At 37.6% G+C, this 26,809-nt stretch overlaps 1 protein-coding gene across 1 annotated transcript in view; it reads right to left on the bottom strand.

Moving 5' to 3' along the window:
• LOC140156655 (glutamyl-tRNA(Gln) amidotransferase subunit A, mitochondrial-like) overlaps positions 1-26,809 on the bottom strand; it is a 101,996-nt gene that overhangs the window by 6,766 nt on the left and 68,421 nt on the right. Inside the window, exons 3-4 of the mRNA XM_072179593.1 lie at positions 5,595-5,693; positions 1,461-1,557 (exon numbers count right to left, since the gene is read on the bottom strand). Coding sequence (XP_072035694.1) covers positions 1,461-1,557; positions 5,595-5,693 — 196 coding nt within the window. The remainder of the gene's footprint in view (positions 1-1,460; positions 1,558-5,594; positions 5,694-26,809) is intronic.

Raw genomic sequence — 26,809 nt, 5'->3', positions numbered from 1 at the left:
TTTCAGAGGTGTAAGTGAGGTAACGATCCAATCCCTGAAAAACATGCGCGCCAAAGGCGAGTACCTCGCCAAATTTTCGAAAGTGCAAGGGGGCTTGTTCGGGGAATAGGCTGCAGGGTATCACCCACCCACCCCCCATTTTTTAAAAAATATTTTGGCCAGAGTTTCCGGAAGACTTACACCTCTGTATTTTGCATTTAAGCATGCTTCTTTCTTTTATGGATGGACATGAGGTTGTAATTTTTGTAATAATATCTCATAATATATAAAGTGCATCTCAAAACAATTAGATGCCAAAAATAAAACCAATCGCACAAGGCAGCCTTTTAAATCTGGTCAACATTTTTGGTTAGATGGAACCACCGACGTGTGACCAAAACCTTTGGCCTTCAGCTGGGCAGATGACCAAGCATCATCCAAGTAATTGTCTTGATGTTGTGACCCTGAAAAGACATCTGATAACCTTGAAATGACCTTGGACAAAATTGTCTTTCCATTAAAATTATAGAGTATAGACACCAAGAATCTCGGCTGGATTAAATAATCACCTCAATTTTCTTCTGGTTAGTAGTGGACTGTGAGAGTTTTATGATACATTTTCTTCAATATTTTCTTTTTTCTCAGGAAAATGGTCAGACTATTAGTTACCCCCTGTTCGTTCACGAAATACAGGAAAATATCTATGGTTTGGACTGTAATCCGAATACAGCACCAGACCATAGACATTTTCCTGTATTTTGTGAGAACAAACAGGGGGTAACAATTTTATTCTTTAGTGAACATGAATTATATTATCTTCAGACTTGTTCGTGAACTTTGTTGAAGGAATTAAGTTTGATAATTTTACTGAGGAGTAGACCAGTTTCTTCCTTGCTTTTATAACAATGCAGCCATGCCGCGTGTGAGTCATGTAACGCAAACGCTCCCGTGTTAGGACTACGCAGGTAATACAGGAAATATTATTGTATATTAATGAGGAGTACGCAGGTGAATACGGATTTATTTTTATCCAAGTGAGATTGCAGAATTATTATCAACTAAAGGATAAAGAAACATGCGGTGCAATAAATTTCTTACAATTAACTCTCTTCACGCCGGTGTCGACTGCAGACGACATGTTTCAAAAAAAAAATTTTAATTCAAAAATTTCAGAAATTTAAATTTTCATGACCATATTTGGAATCAGCATGAAAAATGCATTAAAATGAGTACAAACAAGCCTAGTATTGGTTCAGTAGTTCTTAAGATAGCTCTTGATATTTTGAGAAAATATTTCAAAACTTTAACTTTTTCCGTTGAAGCGCATGGCTAGCATGCAGAGCATTAAGGTCTGATACGCTTGGGACTACAACTGGTCAAACTCATTTCCGCAACTGTTTTTTCAAGTGATGACTTGCAGGTTTATTTGCAGGCTTATGAAGTTGTAACTGACCATGTTACATGAAGCTGGCTTTACTCACCCCATAGCAAATTCATCCAAGTTGGTCTTGCCAATCATCACTGCTCCTTTGTCTTGAAGTCTCTGTACTACTGTAGCTGTGTAGGGCGGAACATAACCTAAATAAAAAACACAAAAACATGTTCAGTGTTTTTATCATCATCAAAATGATTCCTGTAATAAATAATCTACCAAAAAAACGTTGACAACGTAAAGAAATCAGCAAGTTTAAAAAACCCACCTCGGCTCACTTTTTGAAACTTGGTCCCATTTGTAAAAGGTACTGATTTAAACTTTATCATATTTATATAAATCTAAAACATTTCCAGAAGTGTTATGTATCTTTAATGTGCAGATGCGATATTAATTTGTAAGCTTTCTGGAGCGACCTGAAAGGTTATTATCTTGTTCTTGCATGGTAAGCCAATATCCTATTGTGTTTTGTTTTATAATAATCATGATTAATGATTGAATTAAACGAATAACAAGTAGGCTTGTAATCTTGTTGGAAACGCTGTATTCTGTTGAAATAAAATAAAAACACTGATTTGCTGTTGGTATTCAAAATGGGACCAAGTTTCAAAAAGTGAGCCGAGGTGGGTTTTTTTAAACTTGCTGATTTCTTTACGTTGTCAACGCTTTTTTGGTAGATTTCTTTTCTTTTTATGAATGTAGCCAAGCAGCTCCAAGCTTGGAAAGTCATCAGGTTACGAAGTGCTCCATAACACGAATAAAACGAAAAATAGATGTTTGAAGATCTAGATGAATAGATGTAGATTCTTGATTCATGACAATAAATAATTAAACAAAACTTTATCAGTCGTTTAAAACTTGCTCGTCACGCGCGGACTGTAATGTTAAGAGGCGTACACAATGATCAATATACATTTTAATATACTTTAATTATTCAAGGCAACGTAAATATGTAAAGAAAATGTAAATATGAGCAACACACACCCAATGTTGACAATGCCAGAGAGACACAAAGAGTAAGTCCGATTTAGGCCTACTTCAAGTCGGAACTGGTAAATGCGCATAAGCGTCTAAATGCCCCGACTAGGCGAGATATCGTGTTTTAATGTTTGTGGTTCTTTGTAGCCCTGCGGGCAATATACTTGGCTATCCGAATTTCGCGGTTTTTGGTTCTTTGTAGCCCTTCGGGCAACCTAGTTGGATATTCCTATTAAGCGGCGGTTGTCGGCGATCTTTAAATGGTTTGTGGTTTTCATCAAGCCTTGCCATCTATCGGGAGCTAATTTATAGTTTAAGCTTGTTGGATATCCATATTTCTTGGTTTGTGGTTCTTTGTAGCCCTGTGGGGAAATCTAGTTGCAGATCCAAATTTGCGATTTGTGGTTATTCAAGGCAACGTAAATATGTTGGATATCAATATTGAGCGGCAGTTGTTGGCGATCTTTCGCGGTTTGAAGTCCTAATTTGTTAGATATCCATATTTCGCGGTTTGTGGTTCTTTATAATCGATAGGCCTGCGGGCAATCTGGTTGGATATCCAAATTTCGCGGTTTGTGGTTCTTTGTAGCCCTGCGGGTACAATCTAGTTGGATATCCTATTAAGCGGCGGTTGTTGGTGATCTTCCGCGGTTTGTGATTTTAATTTCCCTTCAAGCCCTGCCCTCTATCGGGAGCTTAATTTATAGTTTAAGCTTGTTGGATATCCATATTCCGTGGTGTGTGATTCTTTGTAGCCTTACGAGGCAATCTAGTTGGATATCCAAATTTCGCGGTTTGTGGTTCTCAATATTAATATTCAGCGGCAGTTGTTTGCGATCTTTCGCGGTTTGTGATTATTAATTTGTGACAATTTATAATATTTATTCCAAATATAATTTCAGTCTGAGCTGTGAACAGAGACACTGATAGGCCTAAATGGGTTTTAAATGACGAAGATGTCATGATAGTCAGGCATGGTGAAAGCATCTGGATGGTGAAAGTGGGCCCTATGTCTAGGCCTAAATGTGAATAAAAAATCAAACATGTTTGTTTGATTTAAAAAAAAATAATATCACAATAGCAATGGATGTTCGAAATGGTGTTATTCTTGATTTATGACAATAAATTGGTTAATAAAACATTTAAAAAAAGTGGTGAGAAGTTTCAACTTGAGCAAAAATTCATAAATGGATTAGAAGTCCATGGCCTTAACCGCTTCGCCACAGGGACGTTCCGATATAACGAGGTGTGTAAGTGGAGTATTTATTAATATGAATGTATGCTGTGGTCCGGAAAGAATAAAAGAATTGTGAAAAACTTGATTTGTTGGCAAATGGGATCCAGAATTTGTATGTAGGGTATCCAGGAAAATGCTAGGGTATATTTGAAAGTGAATCTGAAAAAGTGGTGCAACAGTGACAGCCATGTATGGCTGTAGCAGTGTCGAAAGATTGTGGATATCAGTATGATTAGCTATGATTTGCCACTAATTTTGGCTATGAAATACCGCGTGAAATAAAGCAAGAATGTTTGGTTATTATCAAACAATCGCATTGACTGTAAGATTGGTGTAACTTTTTTTGAAATAATGAGTTATTAAAATATGACACTTTGGACAGTAAATAAGATTTAGCATGGTTTTAGATATATTTTGTACCCAGCTTAAAAATATCATAGAACAATAGCGTTTTGTTCAGTGTAAATATAGTCTTGCGGTGCATCTGTTTATTCTTCTTTAATAGTCGTTTTTTTAAAACTTGCTGGTCATGCTACCGCATGACTCTAATTCGGAATTCAAGCCATATTATAACATTTGTTGAAGATGACTCCCTCAATATTTTTCAAAATTCTGTTTTTTACACGATTGTAATATACTTTTATTAAAGTAACATGCCCTGCAAAAATCAAGACTTTAGGTGCTGTAGTTTTGTCAAAATTTGTGATTATTATTTTTAAGAAATATTAGTCAAACGCATATACAAGATGTTCACATCACAGTACCGTACACGGGTGCAGGATGGTACACACACACATCAAAGGCCCGTGCAGTAGCATAACCGAAGGAGTTACAAACATCAGTTTTCTTTGCTTTACCTCAGTTGTCGGGCACAATATTAAAAGGGGTCATATCTGACAGTAAAAGCTAACATTTTATGGAAAAGAAATGCTGATCTTATTTTTTATGGAACTTATTATAACATGGCTTTAAGGTCTGCTGTACCTGTGACACAGGCCCTATAATACTCATGCAAGGTCTCATCTACAATCTTGGAAAATATTGTTCGAACACTTTATAAAGGCCATATTGGAAATGGTCCCCCTTCTACCCCGTACAATGTTGGCATACCTGATATGCTCATCATCACTATCTTCTCCCAACATTGATTGGTGGGGAAGGGAAAGGAAAGGGGAGGGGATACGCTTACGATGAACACTGAGAGAACTCTATTATAATTCTTAGTTTTCAGTGACTCATATAGCGTGCGCATTACACTAAGATGAACATGGGAATTACAGTGGGTGTTTGAACACAGTTTTTCCAGGATTGTAGATGTACTCCCAAGAGCAGGAGGTGAGGGAAACCAGAACGTAAATTGACATAAACATTATGTAGCCCGGTTTCCAGGTATAAGTAGGGGATGAGGCTGTGGATCATGAAATGCCCTTTTAATTAATGTAATCATGCAATATTCGCTGTCATAGTACATGTTAGTCACCATTGGTTACTGGTTCAAGCCTGGGCTCATACACCTGTTCCGAATTTTGATATGCCATTCGCTTTGTGATCATTTCGATAAGTGGTTCGTAACAAACAAAGCGTAAGCCAGTTGACCTAGCAACGGTCATATTCTAATGTGCACTACGACAGCGAATAAGTCATTTATCGAGCAAAATCAAAGTCACTTTTCATGTACCATTTCAACTAATGGCCATTTCAGTGTTACTCAGAACACTAAAATGCAAAGCAAGCTCTCAAAGTAAATACTAGCGACATCGCACATGCCTTGGAAACTCCACTCAATTTCCCGTCTCATAGAAACCAATGTTTATGAAAAAATGTTGGTGACTTTTCAACATTGGCTCCTGCGACTCCCGATATGTTTCCTGCCCCATAGAAATCAATGGTAAAGAGAAAAATTTATTGACTTTTTGATTATTTGACCCGCGATTTGGGCTGAAATCTTAAGGCAACCCTGCCACTCACCTACTAGCATTCTGGATGCACAGGTAGTCTCTATTCCCTTTGTGCTGAAGTTGTCTTTTACAGCAAATGGCACACCATCCAACATCCCCAGCGATGCACCTGCAAAAATATGCAAGAAAAAAGTTTGCCATGAGTTTTGGGTGAAATGCAAACAAGGGGATTCAAAATTGGAAAGAAAATACAAAAATTTAAAACTTGACTTGATAATTGTTTGCATTACCCAAAACTCGGTTTGCCTTTTTATTATTTCTTTAACGTGTGAAATAATATGATGCAATCAGATTAGATTGGCTTCTTTGGCGAACGGGGCATACATTTGTAAGTGTACAGATTTTACCATTCCTGCTCATGGTGCATAAAAGCATTCTGAATATCTTATGATGCAATCAGATTAGATTGGCTTCTTCAGGCTAACGGGGCATACATTTGTAAGTGTACAGATTTTACCATTCCTGCTCATGGTGCATAAAAGCATTCTGAATATCTTATGATGCAATCAGATTAGATTGGCTTCTTTGGACGAACGGGGCATACATTTGTAAGTGTACAGATTTTATCATTCCTGCTCATGGTGCATAAAAGCATTCTGAATATCTTATGATGCAATCAGATTAGATTGGCTTCTTCGGGCGAACGGAGCATACATTTGTAAGTGTACAGATTTTATCATTCCTGCTCATGGTGCATAAAAGCATTCTGAATATCTTATGATGCAATCAGATTAGATTGGCTTCTTTGGCTTAACAGGGCATACACATTTGTAAGTGTACAGATTTTACCATTCCTGCTCATGGTGCATAAAAGCATTCTGAATATCTTATGATGCAATCAGATTAGATTGGCTTCTTTGGCGAACGGAGCATACATTTGTAAGTGTACAGATTTTACCATTCCTGCTCATGGTGCATAAAAGCATTCTGAATATCTTATGATGCAATCAGATTAGATTGGCTTCTTTGGCGAACGGGGCATACATTTGTAAGTGTACAGATTTTACCATTCCTGCTCATGTTGCATAAAAGCATTCTGAATATCTTATGATGCAATCAGATTAGATTGGCTTCTTTGGCGAACGGAGCATACATTTGTAAGTGTACAGATTTTACCATTCCTGCTCATGGTGCATAAAAGCATTCTGAATATCTTATGAAATCCTTACCAGTTAATCTTAGATGACTTGTATGGCCTGATACCAAAGTATTTTACATGTTGCTTGTTACAAACCCGTTATTTGTTCAACAATTGGTTAGATGAGTAGTAGATGATGGTGCGAGTTTGAATGTGATTATTGCCATAAGTATATCATTTTTATATAGATTAAATTTTTACTTGAAATAGTGAGAATAAAGTATTGCTTGTCAGTTGCAAACTCAAAGTGCTACAGGGTGTCTCAGAAACTATATACCCTAAAATCTGGAGATTTTCTGCAATGGGCTGTAACTTACCAATTTTACGACAGATTTTAAAGCTTTTTTTAAAATGGCAATGTTATATATTGAAGGTATTTAGCGTAGCGCGCCCGTAAGGTAAGCCGCTCATGCGCAGTGCAGACTAAAATGGCAGCCTCCATGAATAAAATATCAACTTGTGTGCTACAAATTAAAACGATTTCTGTATGAGTTTATTTATTGTCTCTACTAAGAGAATAAGATACAAAAGTGGCGACGAAGATAGTGATTTGTCTCAACAGAAGTTTTAGCTGCGAAGTTGAACGTAATATGGTTAAAGTAGACTATTCTGTCGGTCCGTGTCACGTCACTTCCGGTTGATGATGTTCGAGTGAAAACAAGTCCCTGATTAGATTTTTGTTGATGATTTCTGTCATTGGTCAGTGGAATCAAACAACCGTTTCTAAGTCTTCAGAGTGAAAGAAACTTACTTGATTTACCGTTTATATACTGACAAACTTAAAATTAAATTCCATGGTCGAAAGTGTCGTTTTTTCCGAAATTGAATGTCACTCCAGCAACATCGCTATGTAGCCTCCTTCACAGCCGGTTTCTGTTGTTCACAACAAACCGTGAGCCACATGCAGTTTGGGCCCGAGACTAGAGATAGCCCGGATGTCCGACCGACAGAATATCGACAACACATGAACAAGATCGAACTGTAAGCTATTATTCATGTATCGCCCGACTGTCTCATTTTGATCCTCAAAGAACTTGCATATACATAAGATAACGGTTCAATGGCAAACTTTATAGGACACATTGACCCGTTTGATGAAGCAGAAGAGGAGTAGCTCTTGTATGCCAAGAGTCTTAAACAATGGTTGGTAGTTAATGATGTGGCAGATGATAAAAAAGTGGCTGCTCTGATAAGTGTAGTTGGACCAAAGATTTACAAGTTATTAAAAAGTCTGACGGCACCAACTGATCCCTCAACTAAATATGATGCACTTATTAAATTACTGTCTGACCATCTTTCACCGAAACCACTTGTCATCGCTGAACGGTATAAATTTCATAAACGCAATCAAGGACAAAATGAAGCAACCAATGAGTATGTAGAGGAATTGAGGCGACTGGCAAATACATGCGAGTTCGGCAATTTTCTCAATGAGGCTTATAAGGGACAGAGTGGTCTGCAGGATGAAAGCTGCAAATGTACAGAAGAAACTGCTTACGGAAGCAGGCACAGGAAGTGATGATATATGGAGGACAATAGCAGTTCCTTAGCAATACATCATGTCAATGTTCACACAGTCAGAAAATATATATATAAATCAAATTTTTCCACAAATATTGCACAAATTGAGAAAATAAGTACACCAAGATGATCCTGGTACAAATAGCTACAATGTCATATAATATCAAACTGGAAGCAGTCAAATTTTGTATCACTTTGCAGAGGGTGCACCATGGTTTACAAACAGCCTCAAGTAGAAGACTAGGAAGAAAGAGAAGTTGTATGCCCGTGCCAAGTTACATGTATCTGGCAGAGACGACCATTGGACTCAATACAAAGACTACCAAAACATGGTGAACAAGACCATTCGTCATGCTAAAAGAAGGGGAAGGGGAAGAGGTCTAAAGAGAAAAGAATGAGACAAAGACGATCAAGAAGCAAGACGGCCACAAACAGAGGTATTTAAACTGCTCCAAAAAAGAAACTTACCAGGTAAGAAATTTGTCTGTCAAATTCAAACGACAAATTGTGTTACACTAAATGGGATATGAGTGGAAGCAGTGTTAATTGACGCTAATTTTACACCTCATTTGTTGCAAACGGATGAGTATTTTTGAAGTTATGCTTATTTAACCGAACCTATCCACTGGAATGAAAGTTGCACTCATACCACTTGAGATGGTTGGCAGTATACAGGTGTAATCAGTGCTCTCCTCTTCTTCTTTGCATGACTAACTTTCCTATTGCTTCTTGTGAGGATGAAGAATGATCAAAGTTCAATGACAATTGTCCTTATTCAATCATCTGAAGAAATTAAGTCGAATGAAAGAATCAATATGATGACCAGGGATTTAGGGGACCTTGGGTGTGTCCAGAGTATTGCGTTCATGTGGTCGTTGGTTCAAGACCTGACAAGACCAAGCAATATGCCTAAATTAAGTGAAAATCAGAGATGGCTTTTAAATGGAATGTTAGAGGCCGGTCAGAGCGTGTCAGAAACTGCACGAGCGCTGAGCGTGGCTAGGAGTGTTGTTCGAAAGTGGCGGGACAGGCGTCAACAGCCTGGTGGTAGTCTGAAAGATCTTGAAAGAAGTGGCAGACCACGAGTTACGTCAGCCAACCAGGATGCATCAATCCTAAACAAGGTTGAAGCCAAGAGAACCATGACAGGTGAGTGTAGATTTTGTTTGATTATCATCCCGGCTTTTTCTTCACAAACAATGTTTTGCTTGGTTATTTGTTTTATGCTCTTTGCAATGTGTTGCAGTTCATGTTTGATTAATCCCATTTTTTACAGGAAACCTGACAGTTAAGAAAAGTTTTGTGATCATTTTACTTAATGATTTCTTTCTCTTTTAATGTCTTGCAGCTCGAGAGATACGCCGAAGACTACACAGGAGGCGAGGACAGCGACCAGGACAGATCTGTTACCAGACCATCAGGAACAGGATCCGCGCCTATGGTATGCGTTCTCGTAAACTTGGAAGAGGCCAGGATTACTACCGAGACATCGTAGAGACCGGGAAGCTTTTGCAAGGAGACATCGACGGTGGAGTCGTCGCCGCTGGTCCAACGTCCTGTTTACCGATGAATGTCGTGTATGTTTACGCTGGTTAGATGGGAGACGAAGAGTTTGGAGAAGGGTCAATGAGGATATCGGAGAAGAGGGATACAACAAGCGGAGCGATGGGAGGAGGAGCCTGATGATCTGGGCGGTATCGGAAGTCACGGAAGACTGATTTGGTGATCGTTCGTGGTGGACTGAATGCGGATCGGTACATGAATGACATTGTCAGACCACATGTCGTCCCATACCAAGCAGCGGTCGGTGCGAACTTCGTGCTAATGGACGACAATGCAACACCCCATCGAGCGCGGGTAACCAACCAGTTTCTGAACAACCAAGGAATTCAACGTCTTGTGTGGCCTTCAAAGTCCCCAGATCTCAATCCACTGGAACATCTTTGGTCCCATCTGAAGTACCGTGTGAACAAACGCATCAAGCCAACAACAACTTTGGTCGGCCTAGAGCGGATACTGAGGAGAGAGTGGGCGGCAATTGAACAGGTCAGGATCGACAGATTGATCAACAGCATGCGTCGCCGGTGTTTGGCTGTCATTGATGCAGATGGTGGACACACCAGGTATTGAAGACTGTTAAGATGGTTCATGTGAGGAAGGTTTGAGCAGGAAAGTGTGAGTTGACAAAGAATAAAAGTTCTGAACATCCTTTCATGTGTCTGTTTATTGTGTGAATTCATTGGGGCGGACCTGCAACTTTCAAATTGATAGTAGGCTTGTTCAAATGAGCATAACTTCAAAAGTTTTGATCTGTTTGCGACAAATGAGGTGTCAAACTCGGCGTAAATGTACACCGCTTCCACTCATATGCTATTCAGTATAATACGATTTGTCGTTTGAACTTGACAGACGAATTTCTTACCTGGTAAGTTACTTTTTGGGACCAGTTTAGTTACTCAGTTAATAGTCAGTTAGTTAGTTGTGGCGAGAGTCTGTTTTATGCTCTGCGACAGCAGAGTGTCTGCGGCTGGGGGCAGTGGACTTGTGCTGAGGCACAAGATAAACCATCCAAGGCATCATTGTCCAAGTAAGTCATTTACTTTCATTTTCATAATTATTTCCTTCATTTGTTTAAACAACTAATTCATTTTTACTCCTAAAGCACCATTATTGGAACAGGAAGACCGATACGATACTAAGTCACAACACAGGACTTCACCAGGAAAATGGATAAGTTTTTCGATTGTCTGAACGTAAGAACATGTGATCAGTGGACTCAATACAAAGACTACCAAAACATGGTGAACAAGACCATTCGTCATGCTAAAAGAAACCACATAGCTGATATCATCAATACTGACCAACCTAAAAAATTCTGGCACTTTGTTAGATCAAAAAGAAAATACAACACAGGTGTCCCAGTGCTGAAGGTTAACAATGTTACCCTCACAAAGGATAGTGATAAGGCTACTGCCCTTAGTGCACAGTTCCAGAGTGTCTTCACTAGAGAAAATATGTGACCCCTCGGCACAACTGAGCCCGGATGTCGCCAGTGCCACTATTGAGATATGCTCCATCGAACTTAACAATAAACAATAGGAAACAAAGGATTTATTGACTGTTTTATTGATTTTCACTACTTAAATGTCAAGTACTATAGACATGATATACATCATTTTAAAGCTAATTTCAAGCAGAATATTTTGGTTGAATATCTCAAAAATGATGATTGGCGACTTCAGGGCTCAGTTGTGCCGAGGGGTCACATATAGAACCTGTGCAAATGCCGAAATTAGACCAGAGTCCTCATGAAGATATGCCTGAGATCGTGGTTTCCACAGAAGGTGTTGAAAAGCTGCTCCGTAACATCGATCCTTCAAAAGCCTCTGGACCGGACGAAGTCTCAAATCAAGCCTTGAAGATTGCTGCTTGCGAGTTTGCTCCAGTCCTTAGCTTCATCTTTCAGCAGTCAATTAACACAGGAGAGCTACCTGATGACTGGTGTAGAGCTAATATCTCGCCCATCTACAAGAAAGGTGCAACCACTGACCCGGCAAATTATCGCCCTATCTCACTGACCAGTGTGTGCTGTAAGCTTTTAGAACACATCATAGACAGCCAACTAATGAACAGCCAACAACGCTCTACATGCCTTCCGCAAAGCAAGATCAACGGAATCCCAACTCATCCTTACTACACATGATTTAACAAAGAACCTTGACGACCGTGCTACAACAGACCTAGCCATCCTCGACTTCTCAAAAGCCTTCGACGTCGTACCACATGAAAGACTCCTCATCTAACTTTACCATTATGGAATAAGAGGCAGCACAAAATGCTGGATTCGATCTTTCCTCACAACAAGACATCAGAGAGTTACCATAAATGGCACATCATCTGCTTGGGAGAAAGTCCTCAGTGGCGTCCCTCAAGGAACAGTTCTAGGACCACACCTCTTTACTTTTCATAAACGACATCAGTGAAGCTGTATCCAGTACAATTCGACTTTTCGCCGATGATTGCCTCATTTACCGCACAATCAGAGGACCTGAAGATGAAATCCTACTCCAGAAAGTCCTTGACAACCTCATCGCCTGGACAGAGACATGGGGAATGCTCTTCAATGCTAAAAAATGTAACATCATGAGGGTCACAAATCGCCGCAACCAAGATATCCATACATATAATATGCTTGGCACCCCCTTGGAACAGACAAAAAGTTGCCAGTACCTAGGTATCCACATCCAGAACAACCTCAAGTGGGATAAACAAAGCCAGCACGCTAGGATGATTCACAAAAAATGAAATTGGTATTTTTCAACGGGACACCCCCTCATTTTGTTCATTTTGGTAATAAAATTATACCTGCAAAATATGAAAAAAATTCAAAGATATCGTCATTCGGCATATTACATGATGATGATATGGATGATGATGATAAGGACGAGTAGGGAATTTGTATGGGTTTCAACACCATTAAGTTAAGCTTAATGCTTTGTTGGCTATTCCATGCATTTGAAATACACAACCCTTATCAAGATTGAAAAGAAATTATAGCCAAATCACTCGCATCTGCAATATATGCTGCGACAGTAACCGCTTCACTTGCTCTTTGAGCACAGTACCGGATGCATCGTTCACACAATATGTGTAACCGACAAACACCAGCACCATTCAAGAAGTACTAGCAACTGGAGAAGAGAGATGGCAGTAAAGAGTTTCTCTTTTAATTACTCATTACAATAACTTGGGTTTTTGTTTTTTATGTATATGTACAACTTATTTTACCAGTTTAATAATTTTCTCAAACACTTATGGTTTTAATGCTATATTACTTATGTAATGTATTTTAATGCTGTATAATATTTATGTAAGCTCAATTTTTATATGGTTTATAATGTATGATCTACGTGTATTTTAATGCTTTTATATGTTTTTCTCAGGGCCCTGCTGTAAATCAAAATTGTAATAATTGTTGAGTAGGTTACCCTGTTTAAAAATGGTAAATAAATAAATAAATAAATAAGAACCGGTATTGGCTCCATAGTTATCCAAGATCAACATCACCTCAAACCAGCACTGCTGATATCCCTTCTGTCTCAAGTATCAGAAAACGAACCAGTAAACCAAAAGAGATGGTCGCTGTGAATCCATCATCAAGAATCACGAGTCAATTGTATCAGCAATTAATAGTGGTGGGTCACCCAGTGTAACACATATTCCTCAACCCAGACCATCGCATGGTTTTGACTTTTCCTTGGAATTTACATCCAAATTCAAATTGAAATCACAAATATATAGTGTCCAACTTGGAGCTCTCGTTATTACCCGAATACAAGAACTGTAACCAAGCTGACTTTGGACATTGACTTCGAAGTTCACGAAGGTGTAGACTATACTGGTCATCGAAAACGAAGTTGAAACATCAAGCTGTACGGTATCAAACATACGAAACTAGTGGAGGAAATGTTCTCAAAAAATTCATGCCACTCTACAAAAAGAAAGTTTGACCAGTGCTAAACTAAAACCAAATGGCTCTTTTCAAAAGTAAGATACCACTATTCAAATTTTACAAGCTTTTAATCACACCCCTGAGATCAATGAGATTACAGAATTCATGTTAAATAAAGGAAATTGTATATCTTCAATATCTTCAGGATAAACGGCCTCGTATGGATACGACGTCTCTGCCTCAATCTGATAGCATACATGAATGGGAAATGAACCAGTCATAAATGTAATTTTCCTTTCATGTCTATTGCCAGATCACAGGAATAGAAAAGAGATTGCCATTAGATACATGGTGCCAATTGCATTTATGTATCGTACTGATTATCTTCTATTTGGGTGAAATTAAATCATTTCAAATGCCTACAAATAGTAGATCAAATGTTTTAAATGTATGACTGGCAGAATGATAATATTCAATGAATTACACAAAGTTCCCTGTGAATTGATCACCCAACCTTCTGATAATCCTGAAACTCCTTGATTTAGACGAATATATATCACTAATTTATAATTGCAATGGTCCTATTAATTATTTTGCTTACATTTTTACAATCTTTTCCATTTCAAGCTACCAGCCGTGTAACAAATGCAAAGCCAGCAGTTCTTAAATATTTCAAAACTTTTTCCGTTGAAGCGCATGGCTAGCACGCAGAGCATTAAGAGCAGTAGAGGAGCATCGCTCTTGCTCCTCTCAAGACACTATCTGTATATAATAATTGTACTTTTTGTGATTACAGCTTCCAGTGCACACCCACCATGGGATCTGATAGGAAGGGTGGAAGAGAGCCAAAACAGCACAGTGGCTAAGGAGGAGCTGGCATCCGAGGCATCATCACAATATTTAAGATTATTTCTTATGTCAAAATTTCAGCCTGAGACAACCCTAATTGAGACATTTTCATTATTTTTGTCTTGCAAATTTTCATGGAGATTTTGGTATGAACATGTTCAGTGAAATTTGTCGGTTAGTGGATTTTCATTGTGGACTCCATAAAAGTAGTCTTATGCTTAAGTCCACAGTATGTACTTGGTCTGGCAAGAATTTAGTGGATTTTGGTCCGATGTTGCACTTCGTTTTATTCAATGTTCCAATTTGTTTTTATATATTGCTAATTTTTCTGCTTCGGAGTTGGACCACAGATTTGTTACGCAAAACAGGGCCGTAGTAAGGTTGAAAAATGTGGGGCGGCCATCACAAATGTGGGGCGGCCAAATTACAAATAAATGCCCAAATTGAAATAAAAGATTTATAGAAAAACATAACAAATTTCTAAAAAAGTGGGGCGGCCATGGCATCCCCGGCCGCCCCGCTTGCTACGGCCCTGACGCAAAATATGGGCAGTAGCAGCGCTCCCACCGGTATTTAGTTGAGGCTTTGATGTTTATGATTTCCTTGGGCTGTACGTTTAGTGAATTACGCTTTTGGGGGGGAAGCATTATAAGCCCCAGTCTTTATTGGTTTCCAATTCTCTTGAGGCATGTAGCGGCAGTGATGCTACGCTGTGTTTATTTTATTATTTGATGTTAGGAAAAGATGCCAATTTATGCAGGAGATTTCAACTAAATTTCTTGGATCTAAAAAGATATAGTGCAATTCATTTAAAAATTATATTTCACTGCATTTAAGATATCTCCAGTGAAATATAGACACTCAAAATTTTGATATTCATTTGCTGTTGGTAAAGGTGATTATATCATCCTCAGACCAAAATGTCCTACATTCTTCCATTTTGAGGATTTGTTCATTTTATTTCTTCTGTTCTGTTCTTTTTTTTTTTTTTTGTCAGCCACGCTACCCACACAAACATCCACGCTCACATGCAGTAACAGGGTATGTTTACAATTGGACATACATAAAGCCATGATTTCTCGTGATGCAAAAAATGCAATGCAATACAATGCAGACCAGTTGTGATATCAGCGATCAGCTAGCAGCTCAAATTGAAATTACAGTATGTACAGGGGACACAATAAAGAGTTCAAGGTAAAATGCCATACATGCCATTAATTGCTGCCTTGTGTTTTTTATATATCAATATTGTTAAATAAACATTATTTTTCATCAGGTTCGCCGTCGCAAATAATAAAGGAGACAAGTAGAAAAAGTGACCCCACCTGGGAATCGAACCCAGGACCTCAGGTTTACGAGACCTACGCCTTAACCACTTGGCTACGGGAGCTTCATGATTAGGCTGGTTGAAATTCGAACCCATAAGCGGTCACTTGAACTTATCTCCTCCCCGCAAATAGCCCATGGTAGCTAGGGCCGTAAATGCGAGAAGGACTCGAGGCATAGAGACATAGGTCTTAAGGCGTAGGTCTCGTAAACCTGAGGTCCTGGGTTCAATTCCCAGGCGGGATCACTTTTTCTACTTGTCTCCTTTATTATTTGCGACGGCGAACCTGATGAAAAATAATCTTTATTTATATAATTCCCGTCAATCATGCCACTGTTTTTCCGTATCAATATTGTTATTAAAGGAGTATTTCATGATCCTAGCATCCTCTTTTTATGACATTTTCAGTAGATATCTCTCCAAAATGATTATTCCCAAAATTTCAGTTGATTCCAATTTTGTGTTTGCAAGTTAAGCATGATTATGTGTATTATACACTAGCTGCTCCATCGACAATGTGCAAAAATTAAGTTCTGGGGTACTAAAATGTAATTCAAATTCTACAAATATTTACTAAACAAATTAATCTGCAAGAAAATTTCTGTACATATAAACATTATGTAGCCAGAGGTTTCCAGTGGTATAAACATCTCAATTTTTGAGAAAAGTGGGGGCATGATGCTGTGGATCACGAAATGCCTTTTAATTGCGTTATTTTAAAGCAGACAGCAATATTAGCTGCTTCTAGGGAATTTTGTCATTTGGAGGGCAATTCCACTTCTCAGAAAAAAAATTAAATATATGACATTGTGGGATCTATTGCTACACTTGTTGGGCAATGGGCTATTCCAGTTGAAATTCATACACCCTATGGAAGACATGACTTTAATCTTTCACACAGGGAGTGTGAATTTTAAATGGTGTTACCTGAATGGGTGACTCTATTTGAAATCTACATCCTTGTGTGGGAGATTAAGGTCATGTCTTTCGTAGTGGGTGTATGTATTTCAACTTGAATAGCACAGTTGACTTACATTCCTTGGAAATATTTGACTAAGAATGAGAATAAACGATAGGAAATTTTGTTTTTACTATCCTCTACTGTGTGATACGACAGGCAGATCCAATATTTTTATTGTAAAATATTGGACCTGCCTGTGTCTATCGCACGGTAGAGGATAGTAAAAACAAAATTTCCTATCATTTATTTTTTAATTACCTACACCGCCATGAGCAGAATATGACCGATAGATACCTCTTATCTTTATAACAGAGAATTAAAAGACTGGCTGGCAATTTTACCACAACTACATAAAAAACTCGAAGATTTAAAGCACAGTTCAGGGTAAAATGCCATATATGCCATTAATTTTATCATTTGATGTTAGGAAAAGATGCCAATTTATGCAGGAGATTTCAACTAAATTTCTTGGATCTAAAAAGATATAGTGCAATTCATTTAAAAATTATATTTGACTGCATTTAAGATATCTCCAGTGAAATACAGACACTCAAAATTTTGATATTCATTTGCTGTTGGTAAAGGTGATTATATCATCCTCAGACCAAAATGTCCTACATTCTTCCATTTTGAGGGATTTGTTCATTTTATTTCTTCTGTTCTTTTTTTTTTTTGTCAGCCACGCTACCCACGGCCTGGGAATTTGTCTGACTTCGTCACAAGTCTGACTTATCAATTTTCCACAAAACCCCTGGTTTGTGACACCATTATGCCATATCTTCTTTATTTCAGACTAATTCGTTTTGCTACTAAATGGACTGTAAAGAAGGTGAAATGCAAAGAGATGCTAGATAGGGAGTTCTGGGTTAAATACAATATAGCAGTCATGAAATACACCTGCAAGTTCAGATTTTTTGTACTATTTCTTTCTAAAGGTGAAACAGCTAGAAGCAGAGGTAAAGATAAGGAAATCTAAACTTCAAGATTTTCCACGACCTGCTACAAAAACAGAAGACACCAGCAGCCCCAGAGAAAGAAAAGATAAAGGCACCTGCAAACACGCCAGCAGCCCCAGAGAAGGAACAGGCACTGGCCTATAAGTACGAATAAGTAGAGGCATACAAATGAATACATGAATACAAAACCCACCCAAGTCCATGGGAAGTGATTTTGAAAGAAAAACTTGTGTATCATTTTAATTCCTTCAGTTATATTTACCTGGTCAATATGGTAAGTTTTACTTGCAAATGAGTGGGTTAAACTGTAATAAGTATGACGATTAGCATTTCAGGGACTTCGTGGAGTTCCTTCTAAATTCTGGACTTGGGTGGTTTTTTGAATCATATACAAAGACAACAATGTTGGAATGAGATTACCACTGGTAAGATAATACAAAATAAAGCACACAGGTATGTATAACGTTGATAAGCATTCTGCCATGTAATATAAACCACACACTTTCCTTTATTAAACCCATTTTTTTCTTCAAAAGTCACTCTCCAGCAATGAATGTGTTAGAAGCGGACTTTTATACATACTGGATTTCAATCAATGTGTTACAAGACTCAAATCATGGACTTGAGTGGTTCTTTCATACATGCTATTTTTCACATGCTCAATAGACACAGAGGATGAATTTGAGTTGTTTTTTCATACATATGACAGGCCTATGTATAGCAACAATTTCCCATGCTTAACTCAATTTTGCCACAGTATGGACTTGGGTGGGTTTTGTATTCATATATTCAAATGCCAAAATGCAAAGTTATGTTTGAATCCAGAACACACCACAGCCAATCGTGGATTCATCAGGAAAAAGCTTGAAGAACTAAAAGAATCCAAGGAGAAGATTGAGACTTCATCCGGTTACGACCTTTATGACTCATAACGGTTGGAGGACAGCTTGCTTGCTGACGTTTTTAGGAGTGGAGTGTTGAGGCAGCCCTGTGTGTAATTTGGTTCATTTTGACGGACAGGATGTTGAGATATGATGGGGTTCCTTTTTTGGCTTTATACAATTATAATCTGGCCACTTACTCAAGTGTTTGTCCATCATTGTAGTCACTTTATCCCCCTTCTTAATTGTTTAAGTATCATTTTGATAAATCATGAAATGGAAATAATCCATTAATATCATCAATTTTGCCTATTCTCTCTCCCTTCCTTCTATTATCTGATTTAGGATAATGGGAGTTCATGTTGGTGGACACAAATAGGCTTTGCCCCATTAGATGACTCAACTTATTGCAACATAATTTGTTCAGCATAATTAGCATTTCACTGAGGTCCCTAGCACATCATACCAAAATTCCTAAAATCGGAAAAGCTGACTTAATTTGCATAAAACGGAAATGGCCAATTACAAATTTCAAAGTTGGTCAAATCTGTTTTAAAAACCATACAATTTTACGCTGGGTTGTTTATTTGTGTGATATCCTCCAAATGGAAGATGTTAGTTAAAGCCTGTAGGTCTTGAATAAAAGCTAAGAGCAGACCAGAAACAGGGTCTTTATAAACAAAAAAAGGAGAATGGCTGAAAATGCTCAAAAAAGCTGAAAAACAGCGTCAAATTGGGGTAAAATGGCCTATTGGGCTACAAATTAAAAAAAACACATAAATTTCAGGAATAAAAAAAGAGGAAAAAAAGAGGAAAAGTTTCGGGTCTGCAAGAGGGTTAAGGCTGAAAGGTTTATCACACAAATAAACTAATAAACTACTTGGAGTATCAACGTTTTTTTACAGGCTCTTTTCAAACGCACCCTATCTTCCAAAAAGACTGTACTGGTACAGTGACATATCAGGTATATATCAGTGGCCTCATCCGAATGGCAAAGTTCAATAACCTCAAACAGCCATAGTGCAGAATGTGACCTCAAGTTGAGTATGAGTTTTTGTACCCAAATTTTCAGGTCATTCAATGAATGTACAGATGTATTGGGGTTAAAGAAATGAGCCCTGACATGTTGTGGATCCCCCAGTTTTTAGAGATATTTTTCAATCATGAAGACAATGAGGTATTTAATTGTTAAAAATTTAATGTTATGTCCCTTGCCTCTGATCAGCATTATGTTTTAACTTGAATTATTCGGTTCGTAATTAAGGTGGCCCCCACACAAAGATGTGTAAATAACAAAGGCCATTCATAAACATAATAACCATATTAAAAATTTTAAACAAAACCATTTGACTAAAACGTATTAACTACAACGATGGCAAACGATTGAATGCTCTCCATTCACATTGCAGGTATACAATGTAGAAGGCAAGAATTGGAAGAGGATCGGATGTAATGTTATCCAATGCAGGTAAGAGTGACCACAACAGAATGAAACTAAAGCTCTGGGGAGATCACGCAGAAGCGGTTCAAAAAAGTGATGAAGGCTCCTGCGTAACCCTTACCCATGTTCTGGTGGATAAGTATTAAGGAAAAACCCAGATTAACTCCCACGATTTAACTAAGATTGAGGTAAGTTACAAATACCGTATCATAGATTGATTACATAACATAATACTTGTTCCCCAGCATAAAATTATATACCGTATTACCATTACCATTATTACCATTTATCAATCTGCTAGACCAGGTCTACGCTCTGCTACAGACACTACTTGTCTCGTTATCCCTTGGAATCACCGCTTGTCCTCAAGCTTGGGTGCTTCTAAAAGCCGTATCAGTTATTTGAGGCATGCAGGCTTGAGCAGAAAGGAGGCTGGTTCTAGAAGCATAAGAAGATCAGTTGCCATTGAGGCCCATGAAGAGAATGTGGAAGAGGGAGATATGGCCATATAGCCTGGACATACACAAGAAAGTCCTGTAACTACTCCAACAGCTTAAGTGGTAGTCTTAGCAGAAAGACGAGCGGTTAATTACCAATCTCACATTTACAATGCATGTGGTCTTGCGCCATGAGTTGGGACCCCTTTCGATAACACATGGACATTTTGAAAATTACAATGGTTTTCATCTTGCAGCTAAGTAACATCTTACTTGATGAGGCTTGTTTTCCTGAGCATTTTGACACCTTTTTAATGAAAATCGGCCAAGAAATGAGCTGGCGCTGGCCAAAATACCATTTTCAGAAGGGGGGGGGGTCTGAAAAAATATACATTTGTAATAAAATGATGTTAATTTTTTATTTTAAAGCTTTTTATTTAATTTTGGTGTCTAATTATATGTATTTGGGGTCTGTTAATCCAGAAATTGTGTTTTCATGACACACAGACCTTCCTGTTTCTTTAAAATTAACATTTAAAAGTGGGAAATGGCTCCCTAGCCACCACCGCAATCACCAATTCATTAATTAATTAACCCTAATTAAAACTGAAACAATATGAACCAATTTTATTTATTGCTATGGAAAGAGTATTGATTACTCTTTAAAATGACACTAAATTTATTATTGTATGACAAGTATTATGGAAAATATGACATCATAAACATGGAAAAAGTTGAAAAGTGTTACTCCACCGCCAAATTAGGTATCCCAACTCATGGCGCAAGACCATGTACAAATCACTCCAGTTGACAGCTGTAAACTTGGACCAGTATGGTTTTGGTTTATCATCATGACAGTTATCTTATTAGGATGAGAAAGATAAGGGAGAATGAGCATTTTAAAAAGCCTTGTATCAGTCAGAATTAATAGGTAAATTTTCACGGGAAAATTTTCTGGACACGTGACACCCATGGGCGCAGACATATTATCATTATGGAATGTGACCCCGAGCACAGCGGGTGTTCTTCCAATGTATTTGAATAGGAAGAATTCCTCCTTTGATGCAAAATACGTTACTTGTCGCAAGTTAATAATGTTATGGTAAGAGTTTCCGTAGATAAATATTTTTTTCCGTAGATAGATATTTTTGAAATTACGTTCTGATGATATTGTGAAAAAATTAAGATAACATAACATTCAATAAATTTGCAATGCACAAATTTTCTATCAAAATTGCGGTCAAAAATACAAATCCAATTCAAAATTACTAAGACTTGAATAGCGAGGTCACCGCCGGGGGTCAGAGATCAGGCTCGAGGTTACACTCACATTGATACGCATTGGTCACGTGTCCAGAAAATTTTCCCGTGAAAATTTACCTATTAATGTTGACTGTGTATGGATGACCCACTCAATTTTTTACAGTACATAATGATGTTATGGTTCTATTTTCTTCATTTAAATATATCATTCCGCGGTCTTTCTCTCATCAATCACCAATGCCTATTATCCTATGTAGTCAATGGCCAGTCACTGAAAGAGAAGGACCGCATGCATATTCAATCCGTAATCTATATTATGTTGTGATCCTTCGTTGATTTAATGATGCGGAATTAAAGATTATTGTGAAGTTATATTTTGTTATCCGTATATTTCTGTTCGAGTATTCAGCGAGTCTTTCCCCGTCTAACTGCGAGATCCATTGGCCATGTATCTGGTATCTGGTATGAGTTCTAAAACCAAATAACAGGCTAGTGGATTTCATATCAGAATACCATCTAAATTACAGAAGCAAAAAGAAGCGAGAAAGAGAAGATATGAGAAGGAGAAGGCAACGAAGCAGCAGGTAAGTCATCGTTCAGTTTTGTGGTCATTTGCACAATATGAAAACTTGATTAATATTATAAGAGAATAAGTATGTAAATGGCCTTCCTAGACCTAAAACTATGTAAGTAGATACCAAAAGCCATTTGGGCAATTCCATGAGATTGTTTGTACATACATTTTTTTTCCCGAATTTGTTCAAAATGTAGGTTGGTCGGGCCTTTTGAGGTTGGAAATACCCGGAACATGTGCACATCTACAGTACACTAGCTATTCCTATTGTGGAAACACAGTAAAGCACTTTGACCGAAAACAAAAGAAATATCAAAATACCAAGCACTAGTTTATTGAAAAGCAACTTTTATCTGTCCTAATTTGCTCTGAATAATTTACTTTCGGGTACAGATTGTTTTCCCACAAACTTCACGATATAAAATTGGGCTATTCCAGTTGATACCCATAATTATATCCCTTATGGAAGCTACGACCTTAATCTCTCACACCGTGAGTATTAATGTCAAATGAGGATTTCTGAATGGGCGATTCCATTTGAAATTTATTCACTGTGTGTGGAATATTTAGGTCATTGCGATTTCACCATCCACAACATCATCCATAACAGAAAGGAACTTCATGCTTACTTTCTCCATTAATAACCAACTACGCTTATGTATGGCACTTTGTTTGTTTTAACCCGGGGGTACTGGTACAAATGACCATACAGGGACGTGCCGCAAACATGGGTAGCATTTTCAGCCTTCTGGTATATCAATGACCCCTTTTTCAAAGCCTATTTTGGTATATGAATGGGTCCTTTTTTCAAACTTTTCTCAATTTTTTCGGAAAACAGCCCAATTTTTCCGTAATCTAGCCAAAATTTTCAAAATTTTGGGAAAATTTGTAAAAACTAAGACAATTTTGGTTAAATTCTGCCAAAAATTTTGACTTTTGGTATATAAATGGGTCCAAATTTTTTGAAAAATTGGTATATTTATGGGTCCACTTCCAAAATCTCAGCGGCACGTCCCTACCCAAACCAAACTTGAGTACCCCCGGTTTTAACTCCCCCGGTTTTAACTCCCCGGTTTTAACTCTCTCCTCTCTCCACAAGACTGCAGATGACAAGTTCCAAGTTTTCTTTCATTCAACAATTTCAGAGTCGCACATTTTTATGAAAAATGCATTAAATTGAGTACAAACAAGCCAAGTATTGGTTGCGGTTCTTGAGGTTACGTTGGCTATTTTGAGACCCCTGGTCTGGAAAAGGATCTTCTTCAACTAATTTGAGAATTAAAAAACTGGTCAAAGAAAACTAAAATCTATCAATAAACTGAATACATATTGTATCAATGCATTATTATTGTTACCAATAATAATCAAATTTAGTAAATTAGCAGATTTGCGGTGTGTGTGCAGGATGGGGTGTGCTTAGAGATCAATGCTATACATATACAAGTCATGCCATGATTACACTAAATTGTTCTGGGCAGGAGCATAACTATAGTTGTAGGGGCAGACTCTGCAGAGTGCCCCTGCAGACAAATATTTTGGGTGAAATCAGGATGAAAATTCAATCCTGTATGGAATAAGGGAGTGTATGGACAAATAAGATTAAGGTGAAAACCATTTTTTCAAGGATATGACATTAATTTTTGCACATTGAAAGCAATATTCATTTCATCTGTCATCTGCTTCACACTGTTGTATCACAAAAGGCTGCCTTTTATGATTTTTTTTATTATTGTCATCTAATTGTGATGAGATACCCTGTAAAATAAATTTGAGGTATCACAATATAATTATGTCCATTCATGTTAATAAGAAGAATGCTGGAATTTTTTGAAATACAAAAATGATAATTACATAAGGCAGCCTTTTGAGATTCCAGAGTATGCGATGCAGACGACATATTGAAATTGTAAAACAGCAGTTTCAAGAAAGAGTAAGGTGAAAACCACTTGACCATGTATACTGTTGACTACTACCTTTCTAACAGACTCCCTGGTTGGTTAATTACATCATAATAATCAATCAAGTAACCAATCAAGATAGAGCTTTTAAATCTATTATAGCAATTTAAAGCTTATTCCCTTCAGCCATATGGACTGTTCTTACCACATCTCTGATTGGCTCAATACATGACATAAATCCTCTTTGTAACCAATCAAAGTAGTTCTTAGATTAAAGGCTGATCATTCAGCCAGTAGGACCCATGGCTTCGAGATTCATAATCCTTTTGGTGCCATAAATTGTTATTTTCAAACCCACAGGAAAGTTGTAGCACATGTAGTAAGAATATGATGATTTTAAGGTCAGGTCATTGAAATACAATGTAATTGAGAGATATTAACATACTTTATTTCTAGATCTTAGGCTGCTCAGTTATAGGCTGCACAGTGCTAAAGCCATAAGATAAAATGACATGTCACTACCCTCCGATTAATATAACATAAAATTCAATGAAATTCAGTCATGGCTTATTTTCTAAAAAGTGGGGTACTATAAATTGATTCAAATTCAATGAGCGTTTAAAATGATACCTGTTGCTATAGCCGTACATGTCATGCTGGAAAGTATGTAGGAAAATTGTTTTTTTTTAATTTTTTTTTATGCCTAATGCTTCATCGAAGGCTATAGTTCCAGTCATTGCAAAAAAGGAACACTTATATTCGATGCTGATCTCAATTTGGACAAAGTTGGCATTTCTCTTCACTTAGTGAATTATAAATGTATGCAAGTTCATAGCTTACATGTAATTCTTTGCTGGTTGCAGCAAAATAAAGTAATTTTGGAGGTGGCATTCACACTATTCTTAGTTCAGGTGAATTGGTTTGCATAATTTCTGTTAATTGTTTTCACTGCAGGGTTTTGTAAATCTGTTCTGGAGGAAGGTGTTATTTCACTTAGTGAGTTATAAATGTATGCAAGTTCATAGTGTTCTTCGATACAGCAAGTCATTTTGGAGGTGGCATTTACATTATTTTCAGTTCAAGTGTATTGGTTTTGCATAATTTCTGGTAATTGCTTTCACTGCAGGGTTTTGTAAATCTGTTCTGAAGGAAGATGTTATTTCACTTAGTGAGTTAAATGTATGCGAGTTCATAGTGTTCTTCGATACAGCAAGTCATTTTGGAGGTGGCATTCGCACTATTCTCAGTTCAAGTGGAAATCTGTATGGGAGTTCATAGCGTACTTCTTTGCTGGTTAGCAATAAAGTCATTTGGAGCTGGCATTCACAGTATCCTCAGTTCAGCTGTATTGGATTGCACATTTACTGTTGCTTTCACTGCATGGTTTCATAAATCTGTTCTGAAGTATGATGCAAATGGATATCACTCCCATCTGTAAAAGTTCAATTTTGAGGCAGTCTGCATTATTACTTGTCCGTAACGTGTAATGTTAATATCCAATGCAATATGATACATTAACTTGATGTGGTTTGCAAAGTTCATAGTTCAACACAATATCTGCATGTATTATCAAGAATCTTGCTGTGGACTTCAAAGTAAGGTGTTTTGCAAAGTTCTATTGTGCCGAGATGGAAAACTGTCGCCATCTCCTTTCCTGGAAAAGTTCAGTTCATAGTTCATAGTTTAACACAATGTCTGCATCAAGAATCTTGCTATTGACTTCAAAGTAAAGTGTTTTGCAAAGTTCTATTGTGCCGAGATGGAAAACTGTCGTCATCTCCTTTCCTGGAAAAGTTCAGTTCATAGTTCATAGTTCAACACAATGTCTGCATCAAGAATCTTGCTGTGGACTTCAAAGTAAAGTGTTTTGCAAAGTTCCGAGATGGAAAACTGTCGCCATCTCATTTCCTAGAAAAGTTCACATGTTTGCATGCATTATCAAGGATCTTGTGCAATGCGGATAACAAAATCTTGATTAATATGATCCTCCGACATACATGTACTAGTTCTTTGGACACAAAATGTCTGTTACATTGATGAGTTTCTGCGACAAACAGGAGATTCTCCTCTGTATAGTCCTTTATCCAGAAGTATCAAATGATATCACATACATCTCCATCAGCGTCAGCCCACTACAGTATTGTCAATGCATTTTGCATTGTATTGTTAACTTCCATCAGCTGCTGATATCATTTTATGTCAACCTTCATTTCTCAAATGTCTGTAATCAGTATGTTCTTGAAAACTTCTTTCCTTAGTGCATGCTCACTTCCACTGCTATTGTAATAACTTTCCATTCATATTGTCAGTGGCGGCACCAGGAATATTTTTTTTTGGGGGGGGAAGTTAAAATCTATGAATTTGTTGCAAAATTGCAGCAAAAAGTGGACATTTACGTAATTTGGGGGTTGCCTCAAAAGTGGGGGAAAACAAAAATATTTGGGGGCATTTGCCCCCCTTTCCCCCGTAGCACCGCCACTGCATATAGTGAAAGTGTCATGGTAAAAACTAACTTTGGGATCCACCT

This window comes from Amphiura filiformis, chromosome 7, assembly GCF_039555335.1.
Source record: "Amphiura filiformis chromosome 7, Afil_fr2py, whole genome shotgun sequence".
Lineage (NCBI taxonomy): Eukaryota > Metazoa > Echinodermata > Ophiuroidea > Amphilepidida > Amphiuridae > Amphiura > Amphiura filiformis.
Note: the sequence above shows the minus strand (reverse complement) of the source record. Positions and strands in the feature narration are given on the sequence as shown.